The 25336-nt window shown below is 32.0% G+C and overlaps 1 protein-coding gene across 1 annotated transcript in view; it reads left to right on the top strand.

The window, feature by feature from the left end:
- The first annotated feature begins 3351 nt into the window (after positions 1 to 3351).
- Positions 3352 to 25336, top strand: part of LOC143388834 (A-kinase anchor protein 9-like) — a 51039-nt gene continuing 29054 nt past the window's right edge. Inside the window, 9 exon segments of the mRNA XM_077108320.1 lie at positions 3352 to 3357; positions 3938 to 4183; positions 4706 to 4750; positions 8329 to 8382; positions 8750 to 8923; positions 8971 to 9126; positions 9899 to 10096; positions 14479 to 16839; positions 24205 to 24415. Coding sequence (XP_076964435.1) covers positions 3352 to 3357; positions 3938 to 4183; positions 4706 to 4750; positions 8329 to 8382; positions 8750 to 8923; positions 8971 to 9126; positions 9899 to 10096; positions 14479 to 16839; positions 24205 to 24415 — 3451 coding nt within the window.

Below are 25336 nucleotides of genomic sequence, written 5' to 3'. Positions count from 1 at the left end.
AAGACATTTACTTGTGATCTGGTCTACTTTTGAAAGACAAATATGTGAACATAATATCTTTCCAGTAAATCTTGCAACTATTTCTGTGACTACATATGTTAACACTTTTATAATTGGCTTCCAAATGACAAACACAGATGGCTGTAGTCTGAATTTTCAGCATGTTTTAGAATAAATGTTTTCTCAGTAATTTAAAGTGCATCATTTCAGTATCAGATGGTTATCTAATTGATTCAGATTTTTTTGCTTATCTGCTAGCTTGCCATTTTTCAAATTTAAAATAAAACTAAATAGTTATAAATAATTGAATACATGATACAATCTTATTCCTCTCACATTTTTATAAAACAGTAGTCTTACCAGAAAGCTATTATGGATATTATTTTTTATGAGAAACTTTTTGTTCTGTTTTGGTTTTCTTGGTGGAGGAGGGAGGTTATAGTGTGAAGGATTTTTTTTTATGTTCTTATTCATTTATTAGCCATTTTTGTAGTTGGTCTATTTAATAGTTACAGTAATTCCAATCATATATTTCCTCTTTTTAAGGAACAAAGAAATTCACTTAGTCTCATTCTTTTATCTTTCACCTCTTAAGAGTGATTCAAGTAATTTGAAAATTGTTCATTTTAATTTTGAAACCATCGAACATTTTAATAAAGTAGAATTAGGTATGCCTTTTATATGATCTTGCTTAGTGTGGTGACTTTTCAATAAAAGATAAATTATCCTTTTAAAAAATTCAACATAGGGGCTGGGGATGTGGCTCAAGTGGTAGCGCGCTCGCCTGGCATGTATGCGGCCCGGGTTCAATCCTCAACACCACATACAAACAAAGATGTTGTGTCTGCTGATAACTAAAAAATAAATATTAAAATTCTCTCTCTCCATATCTATCTATCTCTCTCTCTCTCTCTCTCTCTTTTTGCCGCAGTCCGGCTGCAGCAAACTAGCCGGGGGATGACGAACAACTTGTGTACGTTGATACAGCAGGAATGGGAGCCGTTTATTGTAGGACAGGAGCAGTATTTATACATTCCACACAGCTTATCTAATTAACATAAACTAGATACAGCAGTCAACCAATCAGGAATCTCCACATTTAATGGCTCACTGGCGTTATTTCACAAACCACTCCCTCTGGCAAAATGCCAGGCACCCATCCAGACTCGTTTACAGACTCTAACATCTTTTTAAAAAAATAGATAAAAAGTTCAACATATATTTATTTAATATTGCTCTAGGCTTTTAATATATAGAAGTAGGGAGGAAAAAAAATCCTTGCCCTCATGGGGTTTACCTTCTGGTTAGTTTTTCTGAAAAAATAATATGACTCATATAATGAGTAGTATAGGCCTAGAACAGTATCTTTAATTATGTTGTAGAAGTGATTCATTCTAAATACTATAATGGAACTATTTCTACTTTTTATTCCATATCTGTGTGCTTCTTTTTTGCATTTAGTAACAGATATTAGTATTTTGGAGGGTTTTTTTTTTGTTATTTTGTTGTTGTTGTTGTTGTTTAAATCAAACTTTCCATTCTTTATTTATCTATCTTTCATTTTGTACTGATGGTTGAACCTGGGCCCTCTGTGCTTGCTAGGCAAGCACTCTACCACTGAGCCACATCCCCAGATCTAAGTCATTCTTTCTATAATGCAAAGTTAATAATTTTTTCCTTTGTTATATATTTGATATTTGAATAAATATTAGATATAAATTATTGATATAATCTAACACTTGGAATTTTAAGCAAAATCTTCATCTTTGCCTTGATAAATTTTGCTGACTAAATATATTCTGATGCAGAAACATGATATTTCAAGAAGTTTCTGAAATTGAGTATAAATATTATAAATGTTATTATTAGTATTTATTTTTTGGCATTGCATTCTCTCAAAGGGATGTTTTTAAATAATGCTCCTGGATTTCTGATTCTATTTATAGATAAAGTATTTGCCAATATTCTAGTTAGTTTATTTTTAAGAATGATCTGCTATGCTCCAAGTAGTTCAAGTACATTTCAGCAGCTTAATAATGTGAAAATAGAGGCAACTGGTCTTGCACCTGTTCCTCAACACACTGGGTAGTTACTAAATAACTGGGAAAAATGTTAAATGTCATATATTTTTATTCTTTGTAAGTATAATCATGAGCTATTTCTGACTTATGAATTAAATATCTTTATTAAGGGAATAGAACTTGTTTATATGCTTTTCTTCATCTACAGCAGATAATTTAAGTATAAAATGTTATTTATAAATAATGTATTTGCCACATATTTTGATAGTAACATTAGCAAGATTGCTTTAATACTTTAGATAATAAGAAATTTATTTGCTGTCTTTGTAATTGGTCTGGTTAAGAGTTATGGTAATTCTAGGCATATATTTCCTCTTTCTAAAGCAGAAAGGAACTTACATGAGGTCTTTTTTCTCCTCTTAAGAGTGTTCAGGAGCTCAAATTAAATTTAAGTCTTTGTCAGTAGTTGCTTTATATAAAAATCAGAATACTTACTGTATTTAAAAAAATACAGTAATAGCTTAGCAATATATCCTTTGCCTAGCACATACAAAGCTGTGGGTTTGATCCTCAGTACTACATAAAAATAAATAAAATAAAGGTATTGTGTCCATCAAAAAAAATTCGTAAGAATAAATAAATAAAATGTAAGTGAGCAATAGGAAAAATACCTGTAATCTGAACTCCAAATGTAAACAAAAGTTGTTAAGGTTGTAGTTTTCCAGAATTTACCTATGCCTATGAATATAATGATGTTTAAATTCATACTGGATATAATCATTGAAAGCTATGAGCCTGAGACTTGCCTTATCTTTTAAAAAATGAAGTGTAATTTTCCTTTCATCAAAAGAAATAGATATGCTACAATACTACTTTATACCTGCTATTATATCACAAAGTCTTTAATAGCAATTGCTTGCATTGGCATTTTTAATATAAGTTCACCATAATTAGTTCTAGTGTTACCTGGTATATAATGTGTACTTCTGATTTTAGGTGGTAAGAAAATATTTTAGGTCTTAAAAAACTTTGGATAGTATAGTAAGAAAGTTTTTACCTTTTTCAGTTTTCTTTCTGCTTATGATAATGAAAATCTGTTTGATGCTTGTCTCTCTTTAACAGTCTTTTATTTTGTCCATTTTTTTCATAGCCTTCAGCAACCTCTTACTAAAATTTCAATAATAGATTTATCATTTCTTTTATTTTCAATTTATCTCTTAAAAGAAATAACAAGTGATATTAACTTTCAATTTATGCCAGAGATTACATCTCCTTTTAAAATAAATTTAAAGAAAATACACTGTTTAAAATATGTTAAGAAAATGATAACATGTCGGCAACTAGGATTTGGTACAAATTCTGATGATGACAGACAAATGATAAAGGGTAGAAAACACTGCTGTTTAAAATTTTAAGTTACTTGTAAGGTTTTTCCCACTATAAATATGGTTGCATTGAGCATTTGTATAGCTAATAGGCTAATTATCTTTTTTGTATAAAAGATAATTATAAACAATATCTTTTGTATAAAGTAGTAGACCAGAACAAGTGTGTTTGGAGCTCCTTGTTTTTGTGTGTATTTTCATATAATCTTAAATCCAGAGATTATACTGTGAATGAGAGTCCCTCTATTCCCCTATTCTAGTTATAGAATAGTTTTTCCCCTAACTCAGCTAATTTCCTCTTCTTTAGACTTGACATGTTCATTTCGTACCCCTCAATATTTAATAAGTTCATTCACAAGTACCTAGTTTTACAACCTTTACAACCCGAATATTCAATCCAATAGTTATTCTGAAACTGTGAAGTCATCTATATTATTATCATCGTTTTAATTTGGTGATAGTTTGATCTTTTAAATAAAGTGATCCCAAAGAAAAATTATCATTGATATTAATGATACTTTTTTCCTGTAGCTTGCCCAGTTTCGACAAAGAAGAGCTCGATTGGATGGACAAAACCCTCATAAGAAGCCAAAAAAGAAGAAAACCTCAAGCAGTAAAAATGATGTTCATGGCTTGAATATTGATCAATCAAAGAGTGAGGAGATGTTCACAAATAGTTCTCAGGGTGTTGGATCAGCCGTGATGCCTGAATCCACAATAATGAGAACTCTAAACAATGAAGAAATGCTTAAGCATGAGGAGGTCTTTTCTATTGATGTAAGTATTCATCCAGATTTTAAAACATTCTACCTCTAACTAGAAAGTAGTGGCAGTGAAAAGTCATTAACATCCACCTGAGGGAAGCTTGACAAAGTCATTGACTTTTTAGCATCAAGAACTGATGATTCTTATAAAGAACTTGAACTTTTCTGATGGCATGTTAAGGATTTACTTTTATTTAAAAGAGTTACATGAATTAGAGGAATGGTGTCTTTGATGCTTTTGGCTTACAGATGACATCTACTATATATGTAAAAGTTCTTGGTACTTTTGTATTTATAACAATGCCTTGTTATAAACTTTACATGCATTATTATAAGTCATTATAATTCATAATGAAATGAAATTTTTAAAGATTTGGATAATTTTTACTAGTTTTTTAATAGTATTTTTTTGAATTTTCTATCGTTACTAACAGCAACGTCTTAGTAAAGCAGGATTTTTTTTTTTTTTTGTAAAGTATGATATTTAGCAGGGGAAAAATGTCATAATTGTAATCATGTTTTACTTTTGTTGTAGCCGGAAAGTGAGATTTCAACCACAGCAGAAGATTATACTTCGGAGGTAAGACTAACATATCCCAATTAAAAATGTCATAGATAAAATTGATATTTTTTTGAAATTATTGATTTTTTGTACTTTATTTCTTATAAATTTATATGCTTCTGTATATATTTAATATAATTTAAGGTAACATAATATAATATAAATGGATTGAAAAACTGAAAATAATATTTTACTGCTGTATCTTTTTCCAGTGGTTAGCTAAATTCTTAACTGTTTGAATTGCTTAATTCTTAATTATATAGCAGCCCTATCTTGGTTTTTAGGAAAGTGAGTCTGCATTTCTAGGATCCATGACCATTTTAAGATAGCCATTTAACACAGTAAAAATTTTATAATTAGTATGATTTTTATAGTAATGCTTTTTACAAATGTTTGAATACTAGTGTGTGTATATATATGTATGTGTGTATATATATGTATGTGTGTATATATATATATATATATATATATATATATACACACATATATACACATTTATATATATAAATGTTTATTGGAATTAATGTTGCTGTAGTGTTGTGCGTGTGCATGGGCATTGAACTCAGGGCCTTGTACTTGCTAGGAAAGCACTTTGTCACCAAGCTACATTCCCAGCCCTTTTTCAGTTTTATTTTAAGATAGATTCTCACTAAGTTGCCCAGGCTATCTTTGAACTTGTGATCCTCCTGTCTCAGCTTCCTGAGAAGATAGGATTAACGGTGTGCATCACCATGCCTGACAATGATGATTTTTATTTTAGGTGATAAACTATACAATAGGCATTGGTCTCTTAAGAAATACCTGCCTTCTTTATATGTTTGCAATAAGTATCACTTTGTTATCTTATTCTTTTTAGATATGATTGTCATTTCTTTGCTCCCAAGTTTAGAGTACATGGAAAATTATTCTTTACTCTGAATGTTTAAGCAACTTAGTATATTTCATAAGTCTGAATTTATTGTAGGCTTCTAATAGAAAAACTATGTCCTTTTTTTAAGAGAGAGAGAGAGAGAGAGAGAGAGAGAGAGAGAGAGAGAATGAGAATGAATATGAATCTTTTTTGTAGATGGACACAACACGATGCCTTTATTTTATTATTATTTTTTAATGTGGTGCTGAGAATCAAACCCAGGTCCTGCCCATGCTAGGTAAGCACTCTACCGCTGAGCCACAATCCCAGCTCAAAAAACTATGTTCTTAAATTAACATATTAGTTTTTATTTTTGTTGTTTGAGTGTGGGTGTGTGTTTGTTACTGGGGATTGAACCCAGGGTCGCTCTACCACTGAGCTACATTCCCAGCTGTTTTTATTTGAAACTTACTTGCTAAGTTGCTCAGGCTAGCCTTGTACTTGCAAACCAGAATTATCTCAACTTTTTCCATGGTGTGGTTCTCTGAGGACCTGCCTCTGAACATCTCCCAAGAAAATGCTTCAGCAGAGAAAAATCTTGAAAGTCATTCACAAAGACATTGTTAAAATTTGCCTTGAGCTTTTTTCTGAGCTGGCACAAAATAAAGAAAACTACAGGGAAAAAAATTTCAGAGGCATTCTCTTAAACTCTCTAAAACCTAGAAGCTCTGAGGACTCCCAATAACTACTGATGCCTTTCTGAGCTGCTTGACTATCATACCTCCCAGTCTGGAGGTGAGATCACTTTTCTGTCAAAAATGTCTGTTGCCTGAAGGAGACTCAGGTCTCATCACTGATGAGAGCAAAGATCAGATAGCAACTCTGCTTTTGTGGAGTGGAGAAACAGGGCTTTCAGTTTGTATATTGATGAGTATTATATGCTGTAGCTTGGGGAATTTGGTGGGAAGGCCTGCAACTAACTAAAGATGAGGATGAGAAGAATGAAATGGAGGAGAGTGAGGTGAAGTTTGAGAACTCTTCTGCAAACTTATGAAAAAAATCTTAGATAAGAAGTTGAGAATCTTAGTTATGAAGGTTGTGACAGTCCTCCAGTAGGCTGTCTTCAACCTGCTGCATTGTGACTAGCACTCAGGGCTAAACAGCGAACTCAGAGCAGATCATAACAGTCCAGGCACTTCAAGACAACTCTACAATGGGCAACATGATGGCCAGAAAGTACTTGGAGATAGATCCTAACCAACTCATTGTGGGGCAATATAAATATGTTTAAACTGAATTAGAGGAGAACTAACAATGGGCAACATGATGGCCAGAAAGTACTTGGAGATAGATCCTAACCAACTCATTGTGGGGCATTATAAATATGTTTAAACTGAATTAGAGGAGAACTAACTGAATATTTGCTATAGAGGTATTAGATATAACTATTATACTGGATAAATAATTTATGTAATACTGATAACATGGTATTTGACATGATCTTTGATGATATTTACAAATATTCATTTTATTACACTGTTACTTCAAAATAGAAATTTTAGTGTGTACTGAAATTAGAATGTGTCATTTCTGAGTCATGAAAAACTAATTGAAATTTAGAAGTATTATAATTTGAAAATTATCACAAGTGACTTTATATCTAGAAGTAGTATTCTACATTCTTGTGGTTTTTCACCAATTACAATAATGTGTTAACAAAACTTGTTTTTTTGCCTTCCCTTTAGCTTTATTTCTCAGAGATTATTCTTAGAATAAAAGTAGAGGAATCAAACTGATTTTTTAAAAGTCTCTTAGTTAGGACCCTCTCCCCCTTTTATTTGGCAGTTGTGGGTATTGGGCCTTGCACATGCTAGACAGATGCTCTACAACTGGGCTACATCTTCAGTCCTAGGATTTTTACTTTTTAATGTGTCATGGCTCATACAGACTTAATCCTAACTCTAGACATTCTGACTAGTCTGTCCTACATATTTCAATGTTAACAATTTCATTCTCCTGGGTTCTATTAACATAGAATTGTGAAGGCTTAAGATATGGGCAGGAATGTGGGCAGGAATGAAGTTGGTTTTTGTATTCTTAGTGGTAAAAAGGCAATTAAATGATTAATTGATAAGAAATTAATTTCCCACTCCTTAAACCCTATATACATATTCTATCATCCTCCTTTCTCTTACTACAAAATATCTGTTCTACAGACAAGTGGTGATATGTTAAAGAAAGCCCCCACATCTGTCTGGATATGCATGACTAGCAATAGTACTATCCCCAGAGGAAAGTTTTTAGGGGAGTGTTCTTTACCTCTTTATTTCCCTTGGCTTGCTTACTAGCCTTTAATAAAATTTATACCAGTAAATGGTTTTATTTGAAAATAAATAAGGCTTAATTTTAAAAATATATTTAGCTAATTTTAAGGAAGCATTTTGTAAAAGAAGATCTAGTAACTTGAAGCTTTTAGTTTTCTTTCTGAAGACTAAATAGGAACTGCACTTAGAACTTCAGTTAACTTAAATGAAAGTGTCTTTTGCATTGTAAGAACTTAGATGTTTGAGGAATGATTGGCATTTGATATGCCTCTTAGATACTTCAGTTAAATATAATTACCATATTTGTTTTGCTATTAAGGCATTTTCCCTAGATGTAAAAGATACACAGTTAGTAGAAATATTATTGTTAGGTAAATAAAATTTGGTCTATCATAATATATCAGGAAATTGTTTTTATACAGGTAAATGATTGCTGTAATGTGGTGAAAACAGGAAAGCCTACCAATTTATTAATGGTACAGTATATAAAACTACTCATGATACTAATATTTTTTATTATTTAAAACCATTTGACTTACTAACCAAGCTTTCTCCTGTATGTAATTCTTTCTGTATGTGATTTCTAAAAGTTACTAGATCTTCTTTACTGCTTAACAAAACAAAGTTACCTCATTTTTATTATAACATGGAATTGGAACAAAATTTGCAGATATGCTGTTTAGGGGTAATGTCACATTAATAGCAAACCAGATTACCATAGAAGTGAACTTCAAAGTGAAGAGTGATGTTTTAAAGTGGATTTTGCTATGGAATTCAATATTTGAATTCCTCTCTCAGGAATGTTGCTAGTACTGAATTATTAAAAATATTGGATTAATTTAGGAAGAAGAATTTGGTGTCATTGATTCTTATTCTGAACAAGGCGCACACTATAGTGAGACTCACCTAGAGTTGATAGAAAACGATTTAGTTGGAAAACCTGTAAGAATTCCACTGATGTGTTTTGAATCTCATATTTTTTAAAAAGTTGCTTGTAACAATGATAACCAGTTTTATGTAAAATATAAGCCTAGAATGTAATTATTTTCACTGATTTCCTTTAGTTACAAGAATTTGAAGCAGCAGTTAAACAAAGAGATAGTATTATCACACAGCTCACCGCCAATTTACAACAGGCAAGAAGGGAAAGGGACGAAACGGTGACAAAATTTTTAGAGTTGACGGAGCAAAGTCAAAAATTGCAGATTCAATTCCAACAAGTAAGTATTACAAGTAGAACAAGACTTACTCGATTTTTATAATGAATTTTTAAATTTTTTCACTTTCTAGGACAAATCTGTTATAAAGCCATTTGTTTATTCGTACTGGAAAAACTAGTGAATAAGTGTTATGTTAATCAAGAATTTAATTTATACTTCTTGGGTAGTTTCTTGCTGTTGTTTTCTTTGTACTTCTTCCCTGTCTCTATTTAAAAATTCTACAAAGTCTTATCAGGTGTATTTTTGCAGAAATTTAACCTGCAGTTACACCCTACTTTTTCCAACCCTGGTATGGTTTTATGTTAATTAGGTTCTCAATTATAACTAGACTGACAACTGGATATATTCCATTTATCTTTAGTTGGAACTATAATCTAATTGCGTTAAACAAAAGGGAGGAATTTAAGGTAAGAATACAGGCTTGTTTATAGAACTTAAGGGCAGAAATACAATCAGAACTCTGAGAGAAATTGGAACTAGAGTTTGAAAAGTCATCAAGAATCCAGGAAGAACTTTCAGTCCGCATTTTTCTCTGCCTGTCTGCCTGTCTTATTTCTCCTATCTTCTCAGCTTTATAATGTGAAAGGTAAATTCTTTGGCTCATTACCCAAAGTGCACATGACCTATCAGCATGTTGACAGCATGGAAACTTGTTGACTGAGATAGTAAGCCGATGAAGTGAGCATAGTTTCCAGAGAACCCCTGTGGGCTGAGGGTACAATAAAGTGTCACTTCAAAATTTAATATTTTGAGATTTCTTTCTATTTTCAAGTTACAGGCTATTGAAACTCTACGAAACAGCACTCGCAGTAACACAGCTGCAGATTTACTGCAAGCCAAACAACAGATTCTCACTCATCAACAACAGCTTGAAGAACAAGACCATCTATTAGAAGATTATCAAAAAAAGAAAGAAGACTTCAAAATGCAAATTAATTTCTTACAGGAGAAAATTAAAGTATATGAAATGGTATGTGTGTCTTAAGGAAGTCAACCTACTTGTAGCAGCTTTGTAATTAACGTTAAAGTTTTTAATGGAGGTGTTTATCTTTTTTTATGCATATGCACCCAAAATTTCATAATTGAGACAAACTCTTTGAGTATATAAAATAATATATTTCAAAAACATTGAGAATTTCGTAGTAATAGTTTTAAAGATGATACTACTCATTACTCTGCTCCTTAAAAGTGATCTGCCTATGTTAAACTAAAGTCTCAGGAGAATCTATTTTTATGACTAGGATTTTTATCCTTTTTCCTCCAACTAAATGTATTTCTTCTTATTTTAGCCATGATTATAAAATTCTGAAAAAGAAAATTTGTAAATTTAAACTAGAAAAAATTGTGGTTGATTCTTTTTATTCACTTGAGTTATATTCCAGTTTGGGGGAATTATTTAGTCAATAAGTGCTCCTGGTAGGAAATGTATCACATGGATTGTAATCTTTAATCTTAAAAGCAATTCATGCTAGTAGATTCCATTTTTTTGTTTGTTTTTTTGAGAAGTTGAAGTTCAGATGTGATTTGCCTGAAGCTTCCCCATTAACAGGTGCCAGAGTTGAAATTCTGAGCTCCTTGCACTACACTGCACTCTGATCCTTGCCATCTCTGTCCTCTTTTTTGCTCTGTGAGAGCTGAAACAAGGCAGTGTGATCACCGTGTTTGAATGTAGCTGAACATCATTTTACAGTAACTCAAATTTCTTTCCATCACTCTGTGTGTGTCTTCAAATGTCTATGAAAGCACCATTGGTATGGATTTGTGGGTTTCAAATAAATTTGAGCAAGTAGGCAAATACAGAATCTGGGAACAATGAAGATGGAGAATACATATAATACAGCATATTTTATAAACCAGAAGATTCTACAGGAAGTTGAGAAATTACCAAGACAAGAATATTGTTTGGATAACAAAAGCCTTAACTAGCACTTATTAAGTACTTACTCTATAACAGGCAGTATTCAAAGCCTCTTACACATATTAATGCATTGAATCATCACTATAACCCCATGAGATAAGGGTACCTTTATCATTTACAAATGATGGTACCAAGACAATGCAAGATGAAGGAAATAATCCAGGTGCAGAAGTGATGTATTGATAGAGCCATATTTCAAAGCTCAGTTATCTGACTCCAGAGACTCCTCTTTGAAAAATAGGAAATGTACAAATTAAAATTATGAGAAGGGCATGCTTTTCAATTAAGGTAATTTAAAGATTATGCAAGTGTTTACAGAATACCTATTCTGTAGTAACCCTTGCAAAAGATATATGACGGATCTTAAGATGTCCCCTTTCTTCACTGAACCCATGGAGAGGTGCGGCATGTACACAAGTTACCACAAAATAAAAAGTAAGTGCAGGTAACAAGTGTTATGAATGTTTTGACGAGGTCTGAATTATGAGGAAAAGATTCAGGGTAGACATCAGCAGGGAAGTAATATTTGAGATAGATCTATAAATTGGAATAATGTGTTATTTATATTTTGTTTACCCATAAATTGGTATAATATATGGAACAGCTATTCAATACCTGTTTGGTAATCAAGAGAATTGTTTATGAATTCATGACAAATAGAGATAGGCAGGATATTCTTTGTGGGGTATGGAGTGGGCATAAAGACCCAGGCTGAAATGTTGAAAATGTATAGGGAGCAAAAAGTAATTTACTTAGAAAGCAATAGGCTTTGGAATTGTCTTTCTGGAGGGTAAGAGTAGAAAGACAATCGAGGCCTAAGTTGAAAGTGCCTGGATCTAGGATTTTATTATTTCTTATTGTCACTAGGCAGTATAATTTCAGATAATCTAAAATTTATGTAATTCATTTTAGTAATGAAAATAAACTGTTTACTTGAATATTAGCAATAATACTTTTATTGTTCTTATTATTATATTTTAATTTCTCAGTTTTCAAAAAATTTAATCCCTTTGAGAAGTAGTTCTGTCAGAGCACCTGAAGTAACTATATTGATAGTCAAAGGCTCATTATCCTAATCCTCCAAACCTCCTGTGTTATAGTAGTCACAAACAGGAAGTATATTATTCCCCACTCTTTCAGGTGTAGTTCTAAAAATAGAGGTTTCCTTGACTGAAGGGCTCTCAGTTTTGTAACATAGAACAAGTGATTTAAAACCATGTAATTTGAAAAAAGCTAAACAAAGAAAACTGTGAATTTGTGGTGTTTAATAGTTGAATGAAGAATTATGGTTATCATATTAGGTGTTGGACAGTGTTGAATTAAGTTATTTTCTTTTATGAGGAGTGTTCCTTTCATCTTATAGAAAATCAGGAAATAAAATTATAACAGATTTTTATATCAATGTTAACATTTTTCAAAACTAGTTATTAACAGTTTAGCTAAAATTGACCATCATGAACTGATTTTACTTTTTTAAAAATTTTTTTAGTTGTAGATGAACAAGATATCTTTATGTATTCATTTATTTTTATGTGGTGCTGAGAATTGAACCCAGTGCCTCATGTGTGTGAGGCAAACACTCTACCTCTGAGACCCAGCCCCAGTCCTGATTTTACATTTTATATAGGTTCCAAATGATTTATAAATTTCTTTCTAGTATATGAATATATTTGTATAAAGCTCAGTAAAAATAAAATACCTTAATTATTTTATTTTAACCTCAAACACGTTCTGGGAGGTAGAGGAAATTTATCTTTATTGTACAGATAGAAATACCAGGATTAATAGATTACACTAATTTACTAATGTTGCATTCTAGTGTAGAAATTAAGAAGGCTCAGCACTTGGTAATAACATATGATGTAATTGGAAAAGGAATATGTGACACTCAGACAACAGCTCATAGTCTCACTCAAGAGGCTGCACAAGATAACCTTGGTTTATGTAGTGCAAAATTTGGCCTTTATTTGTTAGGCTCAGAAGTCATATTTTTTTTTTCTTGAGCTATATCAGAGGTGAATTAGTTCAAGAGGTTAATGTTTAAGTCTAAATATAAGACTGTGAATTTACAATGAGAAATAATTATCACAAACTTCAGATTTTAAGCTCATTGGATTTTATATTCTTTCTATGGACAGATGAATTTTAAAAGCCAGGTAATAATTTAAAAAGTTGTTTATTAAGTATTAGATGAAAGGGTGTTGGAGGAATCAGATGTTCAGTGGCATGAGGTTGAGATAACCTGTTACATCCATCTCAGAGTAGTAATGTTCATGTCTGTAGACTAAACTTCTTAAATGCTCCTTGCTGTAACTCCCAACATTGTTTTCTGCATTCAGTATGGTTTTTCGAGAGGGATCAGACTTCTAAAAGGTTGATGGTGCGTTGGTCTTCTTCCAAGAACTATACTCAATTGATCAATGCCTACATTTTCTTAGTACATTTATTCAAGGCGCCTAAAAGTCCTGTTTGGCAAGGACTCGTGTCTCCTTAAGATAACTTTACTTCCTTACCTATATTTTCATCAGTTATATGGATTTCACTTATTTCCTTGGCTTTGGGACTATAGCTCTTAACTGTTTAATGAATATGCGTTAATATGTCTTGTCTTAGCCTAATCTCCAGTTCCAAAGATAGGAACTGGGGAAAATTATCTGATGGTCTTTTATCTTTCTGTGTGAACTGTGGGTCTAAGCCCAAGTTGGTATGCTGTAAATATACAGTAGTGGTCTTAGGTGTCACTTATTGTTCAGTCACTTAAGCATTGCATATCCCTAAATTTCTGACTCACTTAAAACCCCAGGAATAAAGTTAAGGAAGACTTTAAGGAATCCACTTTAGTTCTTGTTGTTGTTCTCATTTTATAGCACTTGTCCATGAAATACCTTCAAATCACTAGAATCCAGGGGAGGACCGGTATTTATTTATTTATTTTGTTTCTTATGGGAATCCAGGGGAGGACTGGTTTTTATATTTTTGTGTCTTCTGAGAGTGTCTAGATAGTATGTAGTACTATAACTAGCCATCAGAAATACTTATATTTAGAATATTGACCAGTTAATAAGAAAAATGAAAATGTGATAGTTTATATAGATATTTTAGTCAGACTGGTTTTTGTTTTGTTTTGCTTTTTTGGTGGTGCTAGAAATCAAACCCAACGCCTCACACATGCTAGGCAAATTAGATTGCATTTTTAAATTTAAATATTTAATCACAGCACAGTGTAAGAGAAATTTCTTCCCAAGAAGGGTAAAACTGTTATATTGTTTGCTCATATGTACTGAGTCCTAGGTCTCCTTGTACTGGGAAAAATGGGGGGGGGGCAGGCCCAACAGTTGCTTTTTATAGAATTTTATAAAAAGGAGACACCCATAAGAAGTTGCCAGAAGCTAAAAATGTCATTCTTATATTTTCATTTTCTTTTCTTTCTAAAGGAACAAGATGAAGTAGAAAAGTCAAATAAAAAAGAATTACAAGAAAAGGAGGCGATCATCCAGGCATTAAATATAAGAATAACAGAAGAAGAAAAAAAGAATCTTGAGCTAAAGGATCAAGTTACAGCCACTGAAAAATTAATGAGAGAATTACAAGAACAAATTGCAAGTATGAAATTAGAGCTGGCTAATTCTAAGCAAAAAGAAAGACAATGTTCTGAAGAAATAAAACAATTAATGGGTACAGTTGAAGACCTTCAGAAAACACATCATTACACAGATAGCCAGTTTGAATCTGATGTGGTACAGAAAATGGTGGAACAAGAAATGCAGAAAAGATTAGAACAACTCCGAGCAGAGATGGATGAAATGTATGGGCAACAGATAGTACAGATGAAACAAGAGTTAATAAAGCAACACATGTCACAGATAGAGGAACTTAAAGCACAACATAAGGAAGAAATTGAGAGTGTTTTAAAATCACATTTAAATATTACAATTAATGAAGATCAAATAAAGTTAATGAACGTGGCAATAAATGAACTGAATATGAAATTACAAGATACTAATGCGCAAAAGGAAAAACTCCAAGAAGAACTAGGAATAGTTTCAGGAGAAAAATCTACTCTGCAGAGACAACTTGATGACCTTTTTGAAGAATTGAACTTTTTAAGGGACCAAATTCAGAGAGCTAGAATGATAATAGCTGAACAAGAAAGTCAACTGAATGAAGCACGTAAGTCCCTAAGTACAGTGGAAACTTTAAAAGCTGAGATTGTTCTGGCATCTGAATCTAGGAAAGAACTAGAGTTAAAACATGAAGCAAAAGTTACAAATTACAAGATAAAACTTGAAATGTTGGAAAAAGAAAAAAATGCTGTATTAGACAGAATGGCTGAATCACAAGAAGCTGAATTAGAGAGGCTGAGAACACAGCTCCTATTTAGTCATGAAGAAGAACTTTCGAAACTAAAAGATGATTTAGAATTTGAACATCGAATAAATATTGAAAAACTTGAAGATAGCTTAGGCATTCACTATAAACAGCAGATAGATGGCTTACAAAATTTAATGAGTCAAAAGATGGAAACAATGCAATTTGAAAAAGATAATTTGATAACTAAGCAGAATCAGTTGGTTTTGGAAATTTCAAAACTAAAAGATTTACAGAAGTCCATCATGGATTCAAAATCAGAAGAAATGACCCTTCAGATGCATGAACTCCAAGAGGAAATCGAAATATTAAGACAAGAAAAAAAAGAAAAAGGTACGCTTGAACAAGAAGTTCAGGAATTACAACTTAAAATTGAATTATTGGAGAAACAAATAAAGGAAAAAGAGGATGACCTTAAAGAAAAGTTTTCACAACTTGAAGCAGAAAATAACATTCTTCAAAATGAGAAAAAAGCTTTTGAGGACATGTTGAAAATTTATGTTCCTGTTGAACAAGAAGAAAAATTGATTTTCATTGACTCCAGCAAGTCCATATCCAAAGATTGCAGCTGGCAAAAAGAAATGGAAATGCTTACAAAAGAGAATGAGGCCCTCAAGCAACAGTGTATTCAGCTAAATGAAGAAATTGAAAATCAAAGAAGTACATTTTCATTTGCTGAAAAAAATTTTGAAGCTAACTATCAAGAGTTACAGGAGGAGTATACTTGCCTTCTCAAGGTAAAAGATGATTTAGAAGACAGTAAAAACAAACAAGAATTAGAGTATAAAAGTAAACTTAAAGCACTTAATGAAGAGCTTCATTTACAAAGAATAAATCCAGCTACAATCAAAGTGAAAAGTGCCATGCTTGATACTGACAAAGCTTTTGTCGCAGAGGCATTAGAAATCTGTGAAGTTGTTGAGAAAGATACAACAGAACTTATGGAAAAACTTGAGGTAACCAAGCGAGAAAAGCTAGAATTGTCAGAGAAACTGTCTGATCTCTTTGAACAATTAAAACAGACACATGGTGAAGTTAATTTTCTCAGTGAAGAAGTCAAATCTTTAAAGCAAGAAAAAGAGAAAATTCTATTGAGATGTCAAGAGCTAGAACTCCTAATTAACCATCATAGAGCAGAAAATATAAACATGTGTGATGTTCATTTAAGTCCTTTACAAGATGGAATGGTAACTATTATAAACAAGGATTCTCAAGGATCATTATCTAATGTAGGTGAAGATTTTGGAGAAGAATCAAAAACAGTAGTGGAAGAGAAAATTTCTTTTGAAAATGTGTCTATTAGAAGAGAAAGCAAGCAAGAACAGTTATTTTCACCATCAGTAACAAATGAGTCCTCACCTGGGACAGATCAATCAAGTGAAAATGATAAACTCCATCAGGAACTTTATGTACTTAAATCAGAACAGGTATGTTTACTTATTTACATATGGTATAGCACAGTGAAAATGTACATTTCATGCTAAAAAGAGTTTTCACCTTCTTAAAACAAATTTATAAAAGAAAATGAAAGTGAATTATGTAATTCTCATTTGGATCTATCATTTATCATTTAATTTTTCTATTTTTTTCTTAAACTGTTTTTCTTTTAGCTAATCTATTATGTATTCTGCTCAGAAATTAAAGCAATATTTTCTTTGTAAAGACAATAGTTTAAATAATATTGTTTAGAATCTCAACTTTACAAAAGTTATTGATTTTATAACTTAGTATTTTGTAGCAATTTCAAAGACTTTTAGAGTTTTTATTTCATACTGGTCTTTTTCAAGGTTCCACAATTGTAAACAAACTCTTTTGAGTGTTTTAGAACCTTATGCAGTTGTTCAATAGTTATAAATTCTTTTTCCTTTGTGCAAGAAAAACACTTAAGCCCTAGAGTTTTTTGAGTCTTATACCTGAGGAGGAAAAAAATAGTATTAATTCTCTGTACAGCTAAAGAAATAAAACACATAAAATAATAGGTTATTTCCTTTTATGTCAGCTATTCATATTAGAAATAACAGAAAAGTCTGATGTGTATCTTCAGTATGATAATGCTAAATAAACTTTTTATAATTAAAAACATCTTTTAGCTGTAGATGGACATTTTACCTTTATTTTATTTTTTTATAATATGGTGCTGAGGATTTAACCCAGTGCTTCACACATGCTAGTCAAGCTCTCTACCACTGAGCCACAACTGTAGCCTGCTAAATAAACTTATGTGTTTCTAAAACTCAGGTAATAAATATCTTTTGCAGATATAAGAGTTTAGTGTTGAAAGAGAGAAGAAGTTAAGGAGTATATATTTCAGTGAGGAAGACAGGTAATAAATGAGAAAATAAGACAGAAATATTGTTAACAGTCTATGAAGAAATAAAACACGGTATCGTGATAAAATAAAACAGGGAAGCTCACAAAAAAAAATTGAGAATGATGGGTGGGGGTGGGTGGTGGTCTGGAGATTGGAGGAATTAACACTTGAACTGAGATTCAAATGAGAGGGAAGAGGCTGCATTATGGAAATTAGAGCAGTTGTACCATGAGTAAATTTGAGGAACTGAATTGAAGGCCTATGTAGTTGAGTTTGGAAAGAGTTTGAAGAAGGAAGAAACTCAATCATAGGGAGCCTTACAGACTTTGTAAGTTTAGATTTTTATCCCTAAGTACAATAGGAAGTCATCGGAAAGTTTTCTGTTTTTATTTCTAATGACATGTTCATGTTGATGATCTTATAAAATGTGGTCATACTTTACGTTTTTAATAACTTGAATAGACCCAAGAAATTCAAATTGCTTAACTACTATTGCTATGTTAAATATTGCAAATTGTTTTTAAAACTATAAATGGTGGTAATTACTCCTAAAAAATGTCAGACATAATTTAAATTTTATTAAAAAGCATTATTCGAAGAAGACCTGAATTTGAAGCACATTTGTCAAATTGGTGAAATTTTCTTAATAGGAATTTTGTTTCTGTATTGAAGATACTTGCAATGGTATTTAGATACTCTCTCCTTGAAATTAACTAAACAAAGTGAAGAAAAGCAAGTCTGTAAATTGCTCCCATTTATCATTATTAAAATAAACCCCATCATTGATACAGAGGGGGGAGTAAGGTATTTATGCAGGTGGAGGGAAGCTCACAGAAGAAATTGAGCGGTGACTTACATAGTGATACTGTTTACTTGTCTGAAATACTGCAGAGGCAACAAAATACTCCTACTCTCAGTATTAAACTTAGTAATTAGAGCAGATATATCTCACTGAAACCAAAATAAATGTGGCTGTTAAAAATTTTTAACTGGCCAGCTGCAGTGGCAAACGCCTATAATCCCAGCTGAGGGAGGCTGAGGCAGGAAGCTAGTGAGTTCAAAGCCATCCTCAGCAACAGTGCGGCAGTAAGCAACTCAGTGAGACCCTCTCTCTAAATAAAATACAAAATAAGGATGAGATGTGGTTCAGTGGTTGAGTGCCCTGAGTTCAATCCCCAGTACCAAAAAAGAAAAAGAAAAAAATAATTTTTTAACTGAAAAGAAAGAAATGAATAGTTTTGGAGTATAATTCCATATTATCAAAGAGTCTTTTCAACATTGGGGTGCAAGAAATAAGGAGTGGCAGGAACATTATAGATATTGGCTAGTTATTGATGCTGAGAGAAGCCATAAATTCAAGTGTGTGTGTTTAAAATTGGAGGTAATTATTGGTATTGGAAGAGATACTGAGCTTAGAAACATCTACTGGAACTTAGAAACCTCAAGAGAAACCATAATATCAGTTCTGTGAGTGAAGAGACACTACTATATAGGCTATATAGACAGCTACTATATCCCTAGTACCTAGAATAATGTTTTGCACATGATCAGCAGTTAATAATGTTTTACAAATGGATGAATGAGGGGTGAATAGGGGAAATAAACAAAGCCGCTTTATCAAGAATCAGCTGTGAATCAGGATAGGCCTTCATGTTAGAATGAAAATCAGAATAGCTTTTGTCGCTTGCTATTTAGCATCGTTCTATAAGCCCTAACCATTCCAAAGATAAAAAGATACATGGCATAAATAGAAGTAGATAATTCACAGGTGTAATTAAGAAATTGAGAAAAATAATCTAAGCAAAGAAACCAAAAAACCTAATGTAAAATAAATGTCAAAATTAGCCAAAAATGTGTAAGACCAATATAAATAAAATTAGAATACAATCAATTTAATAAATGAGATATTGAAATGAGTTAAGTATTAAACAGCATAGAAAAGTGTCAAGAATATCTACATTCAAAGGAAGTAGAAGAAAGGAAATAAAGAGCAAAAATAAGAGAACTTGTAATAAACAAGTGGGAAAATTTTTCAAGAACTTTGGAGGTTTATTATTTGAAAAGATTATTTACAGGTATTAGATCTCCGAAAATATGACCAAGGGGGGAAAAACACATAAGCAAAATCAAGAATGAAATAAGGACATAAGTACAGGTACCACAAGAAATTTTAAAAGTCATAAAAAATGCTACAAATAATCTCTGCCAATAGATTTGAAAATATAAGCAAACTCTAGATGGTGTTCTGGAAGAATATAAACTACCAGAACTAATGCAAATAGAAATGAATAAGTTCAAATAACCATTAAATAGAAATGAATAAGTCAGTAATCATTAAAGAGTTGAAGTAGTGGTCAGAAGTTTTCCCTTTTGCCTCATCTCAAACCAAAATGCTAGACTTAAGACCATTTTACAAGTAATTGTTATTAACTCTCCAAGAACAAAAGTGTAATTGTCCACTAAAGTAGGATTAAAGAGAGAATGGAAAAACAAAGGAAAGAAGAAAACTGAAGAAAGAAAAACCACCCAGTTCACCTTAGAAGGCCAATATTAATATGAAGTCCTGATAGGAATTGTAAAGAAAATAAAATTGTAGAGTAATCTAACTTGTAAGTGTAGTTGCAGAAATTCCAAATAAAATATTAGCAAGTTATACCAAGAGTGGACAAATAGTTAAACATTTGAAAAAAAAATCTGTGACTGTAATCTCTACATTTTTATGTAGCAAGACAAAATCCATGATTATTTTAGTGCATCTCAGAAAAAAATACATAAAAAAATTGACAACCCATTTATAAGTTAAAAAAAAAGCTTTAGGAAATCAGGAATAGCACGGAAATTTTATAGTCATGATGCTGATTTTCATCAAAATGTTGACAGATTATATTTCTGATGGTGAAGTTTAGAAGCATTTCCATTAGAATCAAGTATAGGACTAGGATACATACCAATTGTCAACATTACTATCGCAACATGGTTTTGTAGTTCTTAGTGAATGCTTCTCCAGTTCTTGCAATATGACAAGAATAGGAAATGAGAAAAAATATGAGCAGATCAGGCAAAACTTTAAATCCAAGATAATAAGATGTTTTGAGTTTTTGTTAAGAAAGTTATAAAATATTGAAGACACAAAGACCTGACTGTGTGCTAATACATATCATATCCATAATGGAAAGATACAAAGAAAAATATCAGTTCTCTCCTAATTAATAGTTCTAGTCAAAATTACAATAAGGTTTCTTAATGAATGTGGAATACTGATTCTAAAATTGATATAGAAGAGTAAATAGCCAAGAATACTCAAGACAATCTTAAAAAGTATGTATTTGTTATCAAAACTTATTACAAAATCATTATAAACAATATGGTTTAATGCCAGGATGGTTAAGAAGATCAGTAGAATATAATGAAAAGCCCAGAACAGATCTGTATCTTGTAAAAATTTAGCAAGAAGGCCCTACAAGTCAATGAATCACTTAGTGAATCTCTACTACATTCCAGGCACTGTTCAAGTCATTCATAATTTAACAGTGAATGAAAATGGTCAAGGAAGAATAAAGTTTACTTTTTAGGGTTTAAATGAACATTAGAAAATACAGACAAATATTTCTGGTGGTCTTAAGTGCTATGAATAAAATTACAGTATGATAAGAAGATCTCCCTAAGTGTAGGGCTTTTTTTGCATAGGGTAGGTCAAGGAAGACTACTTTGGTGAGATGATATTTGAGCAGAGACAGAGGAAATCAAAAAATAAACCAAATTAGCAGAAGCTTAGAGTATTCAAAATTGTTTGGGAGGAAAAAAACAAAATTGTTTTGAGCACAATTGACTTTTGATACTAGAGGTTAGAAGTTAGGGAATTAGATCATTGTCACTTTAGGGAAAAAAATCAGGTTGGTTAAAAATGTACACATAAGAAGAAAATAGAATCTTAAGATAGGGAAAACTTTTAATAAAGACAAAGCATGGGAAAACATTTAAAATTTTTATTGTATCTTTTAAAAACAATGATGTAAAACAGATTTGAGGACTGGGACTAGATATTTGCCATGAATGTAAGTTGCAAACAAAAGCTATCAAGAATATAGAAAGAACAATTAATGTAACAAGAGGTCCAAAAACAAAATAATAATGGGCAAAAGATGTGAAAGACATGTGCCTGAATAGCAAATCAAAGTATCTAATAAACATGAAAATATTCTTTCAACCTTACTATTCAGTGTAAAAATAAAATAACATTTTATACCCATTTAGGTTGGTGAAGTTAGTCTGATATAAAGAATGGTGAGGATGTGAGTATATAAGTACTCAACCTTCTGGTAGCATTGTAAATTAGTACTGTTATATAAAAATAATTTGATCAAATCTAGCACAGTTAAAAATGCACTATCTGTGACCTAGCAGTTATATTTCTAAGTAGTTCTCAAAGTGGGGTTCCTGACCAGAAGCCCAGCATTACTTGGTAACGGGTTAGAATTCAAAGCTCTTTGACCTCTCCTGAATCAGAAACTGTGGGGATTGGGTTAGGTTCCTAAAGTAACCTGTTTTAATAAGCATTCCAAGTGATTCTGATGCATGTTACATTTGAGAACCACTAATTAGAAAGAAATTAGCACATTTATCCAAAATTAGGAATAAACCAATTTATCTCCTGAAAGGAAATGGACAAATTTTGGTATAGTCATAATACCACAGTTAAAATGAATTAACCTGTTGCCTTCATGCTGTTTATTTTTTTGTTTGTTTGTGGTACTGGATTTTAAACCCCCCATTACCTACATGGAATAATACCACAGACATATTGAATGAGAAAATAAATTTGTAAAATTAATATCATTTGTGTAAGTCCATAAAAATACAAAATATACAGTGCATTGAGAATGCAAAATGTATTGTAATGAGAAGTGATAATGTAAGAATTGGACTGGATTTGTACCAAACTATGATTATGGTTGCCTGTGAGAAAGGAGTGATGAGAACATAGAAGTTTATGGGGAGTACAGGGAATGAAAAATACAGAGAAAATGTTATAGTACTTGTTAATTTGGGTTTCGAGTTTATTGCTTGCATTTTTCCATATTTAAAATAATATTTTAAATCTAGGCATGGTGGTGCATGCCTGTAATTCCAGCTATTTGGGAGGCTAAGGCAGAGGAGGGTTCTAAGTTCAAGACCAACCTTGGCAACTTGTTGAGACCTTGCCTTAAAAAGGGCTGGGGTTGGGATTGTGGGTCAGTGGCAGAGTGTTTGTCTCACATATGTGAAGCACTGGGTTCAATCCTCAGTACCACATAAAAATGAAAATATTGAAAAAAAGGGGCTGGAAATGTAGCTCACAGGTAGAGAGCAACCCTGGGTTCAATTCCCAGTGCCATGAAAATAAAATATTATTTGAAAATAAAAAGAAAGATAAGGAAGAGCCAAGACAACATGAGAGAAATTGGTATGAAAATTTGTTCTCCTGGTCTCCTTGGCTAACTACTCTTACACAGCTGTAGCCTATCCATTGCTGTTAGTCCTCTTAGGGTTTTTAATTGGACCCTGCATCTTTAACTGTTTATTTAATAAGATATATAAAACAAAAAATACATTCTGTAAAACTGATGGTCCTCCATACTCACTACAGTAGCTGTAAACCAATGATGATTAATTAATGATTTGATTAGTTCCATAAAACCAGTGGGGAATGTTATAGGCCAGGCTATATAAGCAATGACCAAACAGACTTCATTTTACCCTGAGACTCCATATTACGTAAGAAGAGCTTCTCCCATAGGAAAGTCCCATCACTGTACCACATTACTAATTGCCTAGCATAGCCTACTTGCAATACAGAATAGCAATTCTTGCACAATGTAAAATTGTTCTCTTTGGTTCCCACTTTCCTTGGGCAGTGTACCTTTGTGGGGAATAATTGATTAGATGTTAGTAGCCATTCTTTAATGTGTATTCAACTAGGGTCACTTTGATCCATTTCTCTTTTGATTATGATTATGAAAAAATCCCAGGAGAAATGAATGAAATGAAAATTTGATGAAGACATTGCATTGTTTCGCTAATGGCTTTATTCAGCTTCTGTACTACTTCTTGCTTGCTTGCTTGCTGGTTGCCAAGTCAATCTGGATGTGGTTTTCGCCTTTAAATATCCTAAAATGTTGAGGCTCTAGGCTGTTTCCTGCAGAGACAACTTGTTCCTGTAGGGAGCATTCCCAGACAGTCAGAATAAAGACTCTCCAATATGGAGAAATCATAAGCTATACCAAATATCAGAATTTGCTCTAAAATTGAGGTAATGATACTACTCTCCTTGAAAAAAGAAGTAGCTAAGTATAATTGAATGAAGAATGAAGAAAAAATGTCATTGGTTCTCTTATGAAGTTTTAAACTATAAATTATTTCTCCTCTTGTTTTAGTATATGCAAAAAGCAAATTATTTTATAGTAAATTATTTTAAATTTTTCTAATATATATTCACTTTCAGAATGATTTAAGGCTACAGATGATAGCTCAGTGCATATGCCTTTCAGTGGTTTATTCAGCTGACGTGGATCAGGTTCATGAATATATGGAAAATGAAAAAGATAAAGCTCTTTGCAATCTTAAAGTGGAGCTTATTTCTACTCAAGAGGAAAAGATCAAGGAGCTTCAGAAAATATACCAGTTAGAACTACAGAATGTAAAAACACAAACAGGTAAATAGTTTCTGACTTATAATTACCATGAAGCATCACTTAGAGTCCACCATTTCATAATTCTGTTCTTAGAACTCACAGGGGAAGGTGACTTGTGTATCTAAGCCCTAGTCTTATTTGTTCATATAAACATTGGATATTCATTCAAGTGCTAGAGAAAACTAAAATTACTGAGTCATTTTCCCATAGGAAATTATAATCCATTGGGAAAGCATATATAAAATACACTGAAAATTTCTGAAATGTAAAGAATGGAGGGAGAAAAAAGAGTTTTGTCTTTCCTGTGGAGATGAGTAGGATGAGGGTATGGGTAGGAGTAACTGGGTTGGAAATTTGGGGAAGGCTATGGAGTCTTAAGCATTGAGCTCTATCTAAGATTGCATCCTTTTGGGAGAACTGGGAGTTCAGGTTGTGTTAGCTAGATAAAACTGAGAGATTGGAAGGAGCTTGATCAGGAAATGTTTTATGTACTCTGATGAAACATGTTTATGTTTTATGCTATTGGTGATAAGACCTACAGCAGGATTTTAAATAGTGGGAGTAACAATAAGATTTTTATTTTAAGTTGATACCATTAGGATCAGTTGGAAGGGATGAAATTATTGATGGGACGACCAGCCAGATTGAATTGAGTATGATAGAAAGTTAAGTTCAACACTTAGAGTTTGGTTCTAGTTTGTCGTTAATGTTAGCAGAAATTAAGAATGATACCCAAGTTTCTAGCTTAAGAAACTAGAGGATGGTTCTAGTCATAGAAAGGAACCAATTTGTGAAAAAAATAATAATTCAGTTTTAAATATATTGAGTTAAGAATAGAATACTTATTGACTTTGAAAAAATATATAGGAGTTAGTTGAAAATAGAAGTCTGAAACCTGGGAGAAAAATTTAATTATGAGGTAAAGATTTATAATCAGCATGA

Source organism: Callospermophilus lateralis, unplaced genomic scaffold (genome assembly GCF_048772815.1).
Source record: "Callospermophilus lateralis isolate mCalLat2 unplaced genomic scaffold, mCalLat2.hap1 Scaffold_45, whole genome shotgun sequence".
NCBI classification, from domain to species: Eukaryota; Metazoa; Chordata; class Mammalia; order Rodentia; family Sciuridae; genus Callospermophilus; species Callospermophilus lateralis.
Note: the sequence above shows the minus strand (reverse complement) of the source record. Positions and strands in the feature narration are given on the sequence as shown.